The sequence below is a fragment of the Cebidichthys violaceus genome, unplaced genomic scaffold (assembly GCF_023349555.1).
Source record: "Cebidichthys violaceus isolate CVI_PGR_0920_01 unplaced genomic scaffold, fCebVio1.0.p SCAF_24, whole genome shotgun sequence".
In the NCBI taxonomy this organism is placed as follows: Eukaryota; Metazoa; Chordata; class Actinopteri; order Perciformes; family Stichaeidae; genus Cebidichthys; species Cebidichthys violaceus.
Window position 1 is genome coordinate 7,534,893 of NW_027176417.1, and position 11,263 is coordinate 7,546,155.

Here is an 11,263-nt window from a genome sequence, read left to right on the forward strand (position 1 = left end):
GGCTTCGTTCTTGTGAGGGCCTCTGTTGCTTCATTCTTGTGAGGGCCTCTGTTGATGGGCTTTGTTCTTGTGAGGGCCTCTGTTGCTTCATTCTTGTGAAGGTCTCTGTTGATGGGCTTCATTCTTGTGAGGGCCTCTGTTGCTTCATTCTTGTGAAGGCCTCTGTTGATGGGCTTCATTCTTGTGAGGGCCTCTGTTGCTTCATTCTTGTGAGGGCCTCTGTTGATGGGCTTTGTTCTTGTGAGGGCCTCTGTTGCTTCATTCTTGTGAAGGTCTCTGTTGATGGGCTTCATTCTTGTGAGGGCCTCTGTTGCTTCATTCTTGTGAAGGCCTCTGTTGATGGGCTTCATTCTTGTGAGGGCCTCTGTTGCTTCATTCTTGTGAAGGCCTCTGTTGATGGGCTTCATTCTTGTGAGGGCCTCTGTTGCTTCATTCTTGTGAAGGCCTCTGTTGATGGGCTTCGTTCTTGTGAAGGCCTCTGTTGCTTCATTTTTGTGAAGGCCTCTGTTGATGGGCTTCATTCTTGTGAGGGCCTCTGTTGCTTCATTCTTGTGAAGGCCTCTGTTGATGGGCTTCATTCTTGTGAGGGCCTCTGTTGATGGGCTTCGTTCTTGTGAGGGCCTCTGTTGATGGGCTTCGTTCTTGTGAGGGCCTCTGTTGATGGGCTTCGTTCTTGCCTTTAGGAGGACGATCGGTGATGAGTTCAGAGTTAGGACTCTGTCACGTAAAGAAAAACAAGATACGGTACTTTTTTTCCTGTTGATCCCATTCTGTTCCCAACAACCTGTTTTAGATCCTATTTAGGCCTTTCTAGCACTCGGTTTGGTTTCAAACAAGCATCCACAGATTCAGTTTTTAGTTATGCCACATATAAAAACAGTGTTGGAAAGCTTAGTTTCTGGCCCTTCAGTTGACGCTGTTCGCGGTCTGAATTTTTCTTTTCATTTAGCATGAGTCCAAAGTGTCTCTGCTGGTCCTGGGAATGTTTTCTTTAGTTTCCACCTTTTAAAATCACAAAAATCAGACAAACAAAAGAAATCTTTCTCGCATGTCTCCTGCAATACGTTACCAAATCTGCAGAGCCTCTTTTCTGACGTTCATGTTGTTCTTGTGTGGGCGTTTGTTGGCTTTGGTTTTCTACTTCAGTGGTAAGATTATCATGTAAAGAAAACAAAGCAGTTATTTTTCTGTTGGTCCTGTTCTCTAGTTGTTTCTACTAGAAGCGCAGTTTGGTAGCCTCATGTTTCATAAAGACGTCCGCTGATTCAGCATTTCCAATTTACTTTAATGAAATATTTTTACTGATGTCAAAGAGTAGAGGAACCAGGAGACAAACAGGGTCGACTTGGTGGAGAAGAAAACTTTTAACAGTATAAGACTGATCTGTTTTTCTACATCAGGTTTCCTTCAATGTCAACCAGTAGTGTCTGTGTGTCTGTCTGTCACACAGACACACCTTTCTGCAGAGATACTGGGACGCTTTGACAATGTGAAGTTAGGGGGATGGGGACAGAGTAAGGTTTATGATATTAAAAACATGAATGAATGAGAAATGTTAACATCTATACAAAAAGTGGCTCTTTTAAAAAAAAAAAAAAAAAAAAAAAAAATTAAAGCACAGATTGGGGATAAATATGCATTCAAAGAAAATATTTATTTGCATTACAAAACAAGCAAATTTGGTTAAAAGCTTTTACCACAGACATTTATAAACGTATGTAATGCAGACACAGGATTATTGAGATGAAGAGATTTTGTCATGCATGTAGGAATTTCATCCATTGCAAAAACCACAGGAGTAAAAAGAAGAGACTAATGGGGTAGCAATCTGTAGATGCATTCACGTGTGATTATTATTTTAAATTTAGTTGTCAGCTAGTGGATGGCATCCCATTCCAGCAACGTCTTAGTCAATACACCAATAAAGCATTAAACAATTGAATGCATGAGATAAACTGCATGACTTTATTTCAATAAGTAGATCTAAAGGCACACAATTTACCCGATACCAATCCATATTAAAATGATAATGTGAACAGGTCATTCCACCAATTTTACACATCGGGAGATCAGTTTACTCGTCACAGGGAGTAGCTCAGCCTGTGATCAGTTCTTTAACGTTCTTTAGTCAAGTCTGAAACAATAACCCTGGTGATGTCATTGGGCTTGGAGATAGAAACGAGGGTTAGGGATGTCACGAGAACCGATACATCGGCACCAAGTCGATGCCGAAAGTCTGAAAACGGGACGGTACTCGTTTTTCTAAAGTACCACAGGTACCAGGGATCAGGGCTCCAGACTAATGGTCACGTCGTCACAGGAATGACCTGATAATGCTACAAATGTGATGAAACCAGCAGGAGGAGCGCTAGTTAACGGAGCTAACAGCTAATGTACGTAAAAAGTTCAATGGATTTAAAGTTTAAAGGCGCTGAAAGACTATTTTCTCAATCATCTTCTGGCTGTGATGTTTCTCTTTGTGCTCTCCTCAATCAAATCTGATGAAAGCACAAGTTTACAGTCCTGATGAAGCAGATCAGCTGAGTTTTCGACCGTTATACTCTCAGAAAGCTAGTACCTAAAAATGTTTTACTTTGATTTGTTAGTCATGAATATTTACTTTGAAGCAGAGTGTACAGTCACTAAAACATAGATGGAGATGTTATTCCAATACACCAAATCAAATCACTACATTTTCACAGCATTACATTTATCAGGCAGTATTCCAATTATTTAGGTTTTCTTCATGTTGGAAGTCAAAGGTCACCTGATCCCACAGCTTGAAAAGAAGCAGAAGAAAAGAAGCATATCCAGGTTGATCAGCAGATCTCGAAGCGTCCATCAGGCTATCTTAAGGCTGTGTAAATAGGGTACCATTATACCTGTACAACAATATGTTTTCATTGACATTGGATTATAAAAACAACTGATCAGCAGTACAACAGCTTGTACTTCGAGGCTTGGTGAAAATCATGAGAACACCTTAAGTCATGCCGTCTCTGTCCTTCTCCCCATGTTGCATTCATCTGTACTCAGTGCAACACACACACACACACACACACACACACACACACACACACACACACACACACACACACACACACACACACACACACACACACACACACACACACACACACACACACACACACACACACACACACACACACACACACACACACACACACACACACCTAGGATTTGGATGCAGAGGTTTTCCAAAGTGGTTTGTGATAGACCCAGACTTCACCCTGGTGGAGAAGAAGAGACCAGTGTCAGAATATGAATATTCATTGTTTACTGCAATACAGTCATCTATGCCATCATTTGTTTAAGGTTGGAAATGATTCTTATAACAGGAGGAAGAATGCTTAGCATGTTTTTGGCTATCAGGACACAAATTAGATCAGACCCGATCACAAGTCTCCTTTACTTTTGCAGGTCATATAGAGACAACAGTATTACATTGAGAGCGTTTCATACAGTCAAAAGTTCCTCGCAGTTACTTTAAGTGACCCAGATTCTAAATAGGTTAGAGCGAGGTGAGAGCACTCCAGCAGGAGGCGATTTAGAACGTGTGATTCTATTGTCGTCAACTTGCTCACCTCTCTGTCAAAGTATCTGGTCCTCCAAGTGGTTTCGGTCTCAGCCCGGTGCCTCTCCTCCGTCCTCTGCCTCTCCTCCAGAATCCTCTTGTGCTCCGTGGCTTTTTCAATGTCCTTCTGCCGTAAGGCCTCAGTCACATGCTGCCACAGGCGCCTGAAATGCAGTGAAGTGAGTGAGACGTCATAGAGGCATGCAACGGATTAGCTTCCTGTTCTATGAGAGCACAAGGATTTGGAGTTGTATTTCTCCTTTTATTCCAAAAACTCTCTCCATTAACAACGTTTTTAGGATAGACTTCAACATATGAATAACAAAGGCATCAAAATAAACCCTGCCAGTGTTCTGACCTGGATTCAGTTGGTCCCTGCTTCTCAATCGGCCGAACGCTCTTCTTGGTAACAGGCAGCTTGGTGACGTCGACCACTCTCGTCTCTCCGCTGGTGTAGCTGAACTCCAGAACCCCGTTCCACTCGCCCTGCACACGACACACCACCGCATTGGTGGTGTTGTGCTTCACCTCCCCTGTGACCCTATATTTAGGCAGGGCAATGAAATTAATACATTTCATATTGTTTACAATATTTTAAAAGGCTGCTTGAAGGAAAAGTATGAAAATGTGTGTGTTGTAGATTCAAAATATTTGAATTTCATGGCATTTTTTTTTCAGATGTAGGCATTGCTTCAGAGACATTAACCATCTCAGAAGGAGCAGGATGCAGAACAGAGAAACAAACAGATATAAACTTGCAACCCGGGAGGGACTCACTTGTGTAATTTGCCACCGTAGAACGGTTTAGTCTGGAAAGTGATGACCGCTGAGTAGCCAGATTTAGCGCAGCTGATGTTGACTTTGCCGCCCAGTTCCACCCAGGGAACGGTGAGGATGGAGCGTGCATATGCACAAGGCAGCGTGAAAGTGTACTCTTCATCGTGCTCCAGCAAATAAAGACAACCTGGAAAGACGAGCAGATGAGGACAGAAACGGTAACTACATTTTTATTTTTTCGGATGAAACAAATGCAAATTTAACAACACAAAAACATTGCCGGCTCACCTTCCCCTATCATGGACACACCGATAGACATTCCCATGAACTTGCTCTTGGTCCACACATGCGTGTTCACACACATCCGCCTCTCCTGGCATTCAGCGTAGAAGCCAGACACGGGGGGGTGGTGGGACACCTGCTCCGCCACAAAGCGCACTTGGTATGGGTCCTGGGAGGCGGCCGGGTCGGGGCTTTCCTGTGAAGGCTCCTTGGAGGCCTCTGGTCTCTTGGGTACCTTCCAGGAGCAGTGGAAGGTCTCGCCGATGATGGGGTTGTAGGGCTTCTTGGCAATGGCCCCCTTTCGTCCCTCGTGGAAGGACGTGAGGTAGTACTCCACAAACCGGACCATGCGGTCCTCCGGGCTGCTGCCGTCGGTGATGGTCACAAAGAGGTCCGGATGCGACATGAAGTCGGCGTACATCTCCAGCAGAGAGCGCTTCTCTAGGATGAAGGTGGGGAGGACCACCTGGAAGGACAATCCCAGTAAATTTGATCACATGATAAAACCAACTAAAGCTCATGTTCCAGCGCCTTTTTCTTTTCTGTTTGATGCATCAAGTGACCATGTGACGTTTACTGGGCATGACCCTGGGCCCAAAGTGTCTAGATCTCCATCAGAGGTCAGCCAGTGGATCCACCAGATAACTGATGAATCAGAAACCCAAGAGGAGGCTATCCAAAGACTAGAACAAACTGACACTGGACGATAGAATGTCTATCCAGGTTTTTAAGTGTGTCCAGGAGGAGTAATTAGAAAGCAAGAAGTGCTTACTTCAGCTTGTAAGGTCATTACAAATGAGAGGAATGAAAAACAGACCCAACAACCTGATCTAACATTTATTTATTCATTCAGGGTCACTAAACACTTTTTTCCATTCAAACAAACTCAACGCTTCTTCAAGCTTTAATCTTAAGACTGACTTTCAATACAGTGGCCGTCTACACCACTCTGCAGTTAAAGATCATTCACAGGATCCAGCACCATGTTTACATGCGAGACAGCACTGCACTCAAAGTAATACTACTAAACACATACCGTCTCTGAACTTGATTTACGTCTGTATTTTGGTGTTTAGTTGAAGGACGTCTTTATTCTCATTTTTTAATCACAATATTAGTATTCACCTCCATGGCATTTCTCAGGAAGCTGTCATATGGTTTTGTAAATTCATTTATATTGATTATAAAAACGAATTAAAAGCGGTTTTAATAAATAGAAAATTAAGAAAACTCAAAGAAAATCTATTTTCTCAACCCATAACTATTTGAAAGGTAGAAAATACTAAATTTAGAGATGCATGGTGTGACAAATAGATAAACATCTCAAGACCTCTCATCCCCCTCACTGTGGGACTTATGATCCATAAACTCACAATCTTCCTCTTGTAATGACACAGAAAACCTGCTCAAACACACAACACAGTGTGGGAGGAGTTTGTGGTGGATTGGCTGTAGGTGGAACTCGACCTACCCGCGTGAGGTCCATACCCAGCTTCAGCTGGGACAGCAGGTGTAAGATGACGCTGCGCTCCTCCTCCACAGCACTCAGGTCCTCTTCCTTATCGGTGAACGAGTCCTCCGCCTCATCCTCCGCATCGATGTCTTCCTGTTCCTGAGAGAGGGAGGGGAATGTGATCAATTCAACAAGCTGCTTGATTGACAGCAAAGGTCAAAAGACAATGGTTGTTTATGTTGTGGGAGACTGCTCGACCATTTCAAAAAAAACATGAACTGTATAGTTTATAGCTGATTTAGAAAGGGAAATAAACTATATCAGGTTGGTACAACCTTTCCCAGAGCAGGTTTCCCTTGAGAGGGGGTGTCATTCCCTTGGTCTTACCCCAGAGAAGCTGCAGGACTCTGGGCTGCCGAGCTCCAGACCGCTCCCCTCCAGCAGACCCTCCCCTGTCGCGAAGCTGCCCAGGGAGCTGCTGCCGTTCTTCAGGATGTCGGGCAGCTTGGGCTCCAACCACTCGATGGTGGGTCCTGCCGTGGACAGGGAGTGCAAGGCGGCAGGTTCAGAGGTACTCATGGTACTGTCCCCCCCTCCCTCCCAAGTCCCCCCCGACACTCACAGCTGCACACACACAGGCGTTGCTCTACACAACCACCTGGCTGCTGACTGGACAGATGGCTACTCCTCAGACGCTGTCCTAGACCAAGAGAGTGTAACCCAACCCCTCGGACAAACCAGGTAACAGGATACTTTGGCCCCGCCAGGAGGAAACGTCCCCGTTCTCTGATTGGATAAACCCTCCACATATGGCGAGGGCATTTTTTTTTTTTTTTTTTTTTTTTTTTTTTTTTTTTTAAATGTATGTTTAAAGGTGGGCAGATCTCATTCAAATTCACCTTGTGCGTCGTTGGACAATTTTATCTGATTGGCTGCTGCGATCTAATGAAATATACATCGAGTAATGAGATCTGCTTTAAAAAAAAGTGGGGCATGAGCTGGTCGTTTTCCCATTTCAAGTTTTCCTGAATAGGAAGTGTCGAGATATCAGCGACTTGGACACTTCACATTGGGTTCTCTCTAAAACTGGAATGTTTTTTTGTTAACATGAAGCCGATTTAGAACTGAATTCTGTCCTCAAAGCGTTGACGATGGACATTTTAACCGTCCGAGATCTCATTACCTTTGAGACAGGTGGTAAGAATAGGCACGGTTCCCCATCAATAATGCAAAATAATTCCACTGTCCGACCAACGCTAACTGTTAGATTGGGTGCAGGCTTGCATATACAAGACTATGATTTGTTGTGGACCGCATGTAGCACAGAGGCGGCTTATTTAGCAGACAAAAACACTTCACGATATACAACAGATTCACAATATGCACACCAACCCCCCTCCCTCCACTGACCTCCCAGGGAGCCTCTCTGCCTGGCCACCTGCTGCAGGTGCAGGATGTGCAGGCACTCGTTGAGGCAGTTCATGGTGGCCATGGAAGTGGCCTTGAGCATCAGCAGATCCTGGTCTAGAGGGGAGAAGCCGGGGGCTGGAGGCAGACCCTCGATGCTCTGGATTAGGTCTCTGTGTTGGCCCTGGGCCTGGGTCATCATCTGGAAGGGGATCAAGGGGCGCTTCGTTATAGAAGGCAAAAAAAGATTAGAGTCTAATGAAGTTAACCTGTGCAGGTACTGTTGTTAAAATGTTTAAATGTATCTATGCACAACATCCATGTTTTGAGACCATAACATAAATACAAATCAAAGTTGCTAATACCCCTTAGCCTTCTCCCTTAATATGCTCAAACATTCTTTTGAATCAGCACTTCTCAAGTTGTCAGCTAAGGCAGTTCAGCTCAACCATTTAAAGTACGGCCATGTACCGGTTAGTAACTAGGACAACTATTGCTTGAAGGGAGCTGAGAAGAACAACAAGCCATAGATCAAAAAAATGCATGCTTGATCTGGAGTACACTGATGTTCAGGGAGAGACATCAGCGCCCCCTTGTGGACAATTTGCATCAAACATATAGGTCAAAGTGAAGATGTGCGTTCACGACTAAACAAGTCTGAATCAACAAAAGCCCTACTGTAAAACTAAGTCTTAAGTATTTTACACTGACCACTGCATGTCTTCAGGAACATCAAGCATATCATTACAATAAAGTTCCCTCTGTATGTTTGTGTGTGGGAGGAGGATCTTTAGCCACCCACCATGGTGGGATTTTAAAGACGTTTCTGGCTGCAGCTTGATTACATAACAGATGCATCACACAGAACAGCATTTTGATTGGATCAGATGTTCTTGCCAAGCAGCAGAAATGTAGTTTCTGCTTGGGTCTATTGCAGGAAGTGTGATGACGTAAGCTATAGCTTTTAAATTCGTTCTTTTCTTAACCTCATCTCCAACATAAGATATTTTTCACTATCATCTTCAAAGCAATTCATTTGAAATATTCCTAGCTGTTTAAGTGCATCAGCCCATAGCACCCTAGTTAATTGCTGGTCCTGAGATGTCAATGATATGTTCACAAGCGTGCAGGATTAGATTCTGAGCTGTTCCCATCAACAACACTTGTGAGTCTCTGGCTGGCTGTACCTCTCTGGCGTCCATCAGGTGGTCTGGCAGCAGGGACCTCTTGCTGGAGTAGAGGGACGAGCCCTTGTTGACCTGCGACCAGCCGAATAAGGAGGCGGGGTTTTGGCTGGGCCGGCGTAACGACATGGGAGAGCTGCCGCTGCCTTGAGACGCCATAGAGTAGCTCCGGGACTTGGGCGGAGGATTACTCTGTGCAGCGCAAAATGTTCATCTCGTCATTTTCTAAAACTTTTACAGATAGATTCTGAGCTCCGAGGAGTTATTGTGTGTCTCAAGACCATTAAAATAGAATGTGGGCTGCATAGTCGTCTGTAGATCAATACGAGTGATTACTGTGCTTACGAACAAAGTAAAACCAGATGCACTTTTAGATAAACATTAATATTTCACAGCGCTCCAGATTTTTTGCTCTGCCGCTGGCTTTGCTCGATTGCTTCTTTGGCACATGAGGAAGGAAAACAGGAAACTGAAGACTGTCCAGCTCACATCCGCTCTGTGGCAGAGTCTCGTTTAAATGTTTGATTTAAACATAAGCTCATCACACTAACAGTAAAGGGATATTATACACTGACCAACAACATGTTTGCATTGACTAACATTTAGTCTCAACACAGTACATAATATCTCTGTCTATCTGCGTGCAAGCTCTATCATAGGTCTAATAACAACATCTTACCTTGCCCATGGCCTCCGTGTGGTGCTGGGTGCAGATCTGCAGTCGACTCACCCAGTGCTGTCTCTCTTTAGCGTCGGTGGCTGAGAAACACACATGAAAGAAGAGACAGAAACCATCTTAAGGTTACTCTACTACCATGATCGATTCCCGTGTGCTTCTGCATCACCAGCAGCAGATAATGGAAAAACATCCAGATCAATATCGTATGAACTTGATGGATGGCGATGACAGCAGGCCGGAAGGAACAAAAGAAGCTGACAAGCAATATTAAGTAACAGCTCAGTTCGTGGAGAACACAAGCGAACAGTAAAAGGCTGAAACAACAAGCTAAGAGGATGTACTGTGGTCTGACATACGACTTAAGACATCAGTGTGTGTGTGTGTATCTGGGTACCCACCCCTGAGCTTGTACTGCTCCCCGCTGATGGCGTTGACAGTGAAGGTGTGGGAGTCCTCGTCGCTGGGGGAGATGACGGCCCCCGCCAGCGGGAGCATGCCACGGGGCTTCTGTGGCCGCGACTGCTCGTTGACAAAGTACTCCAGCAAGCCAGCCTCATTGTTTAAGACAAAGAACCTGCAGACAAACAGCCACTATGACGGTGTGCCGTACAAACCAGCACGGCATTACTTGGATTGGATTAGACTGGATTACAGCGAGGAACTTGGCTGAAAGTGGCTGGTGAACGCTGATAGGAGAGTTCCTTGATTGGGACGCTAGACATTTTACATTGAAAAGGTGTGACACTCACCTGTATTGCCACCCTGTTACAAGGTTGGTGTATTTCATCAAGTAGCCATCAATATTCTCCATGTGGTCACTGGCATGAGAGGTTATCAAGGAGACAAAGAACACTTGTTAAAACGCTTTGACCGAGCACACGCCCATGAACACACACAGGTGTATGCACTAATTAATCATGGAGCATTGCCTTGTCACAGATTTGCTCAAAGGGCAGAATGAATTCACTGTTACCTGTCTGATAAGAAAGCAAGGTGATCATAAACTTAAGAGCAAATCGGTTAATTAAAGGACAGTCAAAACACACCTTATATCAGTAAAGTCGCTTAAATGTAACGTTAATTACGAGCGTTAGCAGGTAACAGCCACACACCTGTACTGCCAGCTTTTGGCACTTGCTCGCCCCGAGTTTGGGGTCCTGGTCTGGGGCAATACATCCAGCTTTCCTTCGTTTTCCGGGATTCGTACAGCCGTGGCTTCCCCTTGCATAGTCACTAGCAACGGAGCCTCCGTGAGACGTTAACTCAGCTTGGTAGCGTTAAGCTAACCTGTGAAGCTAGCTAGCTAAGCTAAGTCACCACAGATTTGATGAAGTGGACGAGCCTTCCTTATGACACAAATTGAAGCTGACGGTTCATCCCTTAACGAAACACACCACACACCCAACAGACGCTGAACTGTTAGCCGGATAAGTTAAATAACGTTTGATGAAACATTGTAAATGCTGCTGACACAGGGAGTAGCCAGACGACCTGCAGTGCCTGCTAGCTCGCCTGATATTTACTGCTTTGGCAGGAAACCAGTCATGTGACTAGCTCACGAGCGCAAGCTTCCGTGTATCGATTCACAATAACATTAAAATAGAAACAAGATTAACAATAGCCAGATAAATCCACCATATCGTATTCTCCCAATGCCCCCAATATGTAAACATGAAACTGTATAAAATGAATAAACAAATAAGAAAACAGATTAACAATTGCATAACATAGTTTGCACATACATGTTGACATATTTTCACATATTGTACGTTGTCTGATTATGTATGCATGTATGAATGCAGTTGTTTGCTTGTTTATTGCTGTGTGTAGTAAACAGGAGCGGATAGTATTACTGTTGTTGCTTTGTTTTGAAAAATATCTCAACC

At 44.3% G+C, this 11,263-nt stretch overlaps 1 protein-coding gene across 1 annotated transcript; it reads right to left on the minus strand.

Annotated features, from left to right (window-relative positions):
* Positions 1 to 1,635: 1,635 nt before the first annotated feature.
* osbpl11 (oxysterol binding protein-like 11) lies at positions 1,636 to 10,887 on the minus strand. The gene is made up of 13 exons (XM_068719475.1): positions 10,490 to 10,887; positions 10,127 to 10,195; positions 9,776 to 9,951; positions 9,378 to 9,457; positions 8,702 to 8,890; positions 7,518 to 7,716; positions 6,495 to 6,640; positions 6,126 to 6,266; positions 4,661 to 5,120; positions 4,373 to 4,559; positions 3,954 to 4,136; positions 3,606 to 3,759; positions 1,636 to 3,251 (listed from the first exon to the last, which is right to left on the minus strand). The coding sequence occupies exons 1-13, from the start codon at positions 10,603 to 10,605 to the stop codon at positions 3,195 to 3,197; spliced, it is 2,157 nt and encodes a 718-aa protein (XP_068575576.1). The 5' UTR covers positions 10,606 to 10,887; the 3' UTR covers positions 1,636 to 3,194.
* Between the last annotated feature and the right edge of the window lie 376 nt (positions 10,888 to 11,263).

What these genes read in the sequence shown, in the direction of transcription:
- osbpl11 (XM_068719475.1), bottom strand. Translation starts at nt 10,605, where the DNA reads ATGCAAGGGGAAGCCACGGCTGTACGAATCCCGGAAAACGAAGGAAAG. An exon ending in TGGGTATGGACCTCACGCGG is followed by an intron (nt 5,121 to 6,125) that starts GTAGGTCGAGTT and finishes TTGTCCTTCCAG; the next exon opens with GTGGTCCTCCCCACCTTCAT. An exon ending in CCAGATACTTTGACAGAGAG is followed by an intron (nt 3,252 to 3,605) that starts GTGAGCAAGTTG and finishes CTTCTCCACCAG; the next exon opens with GGTGAAGTCTGGGTCTATCA.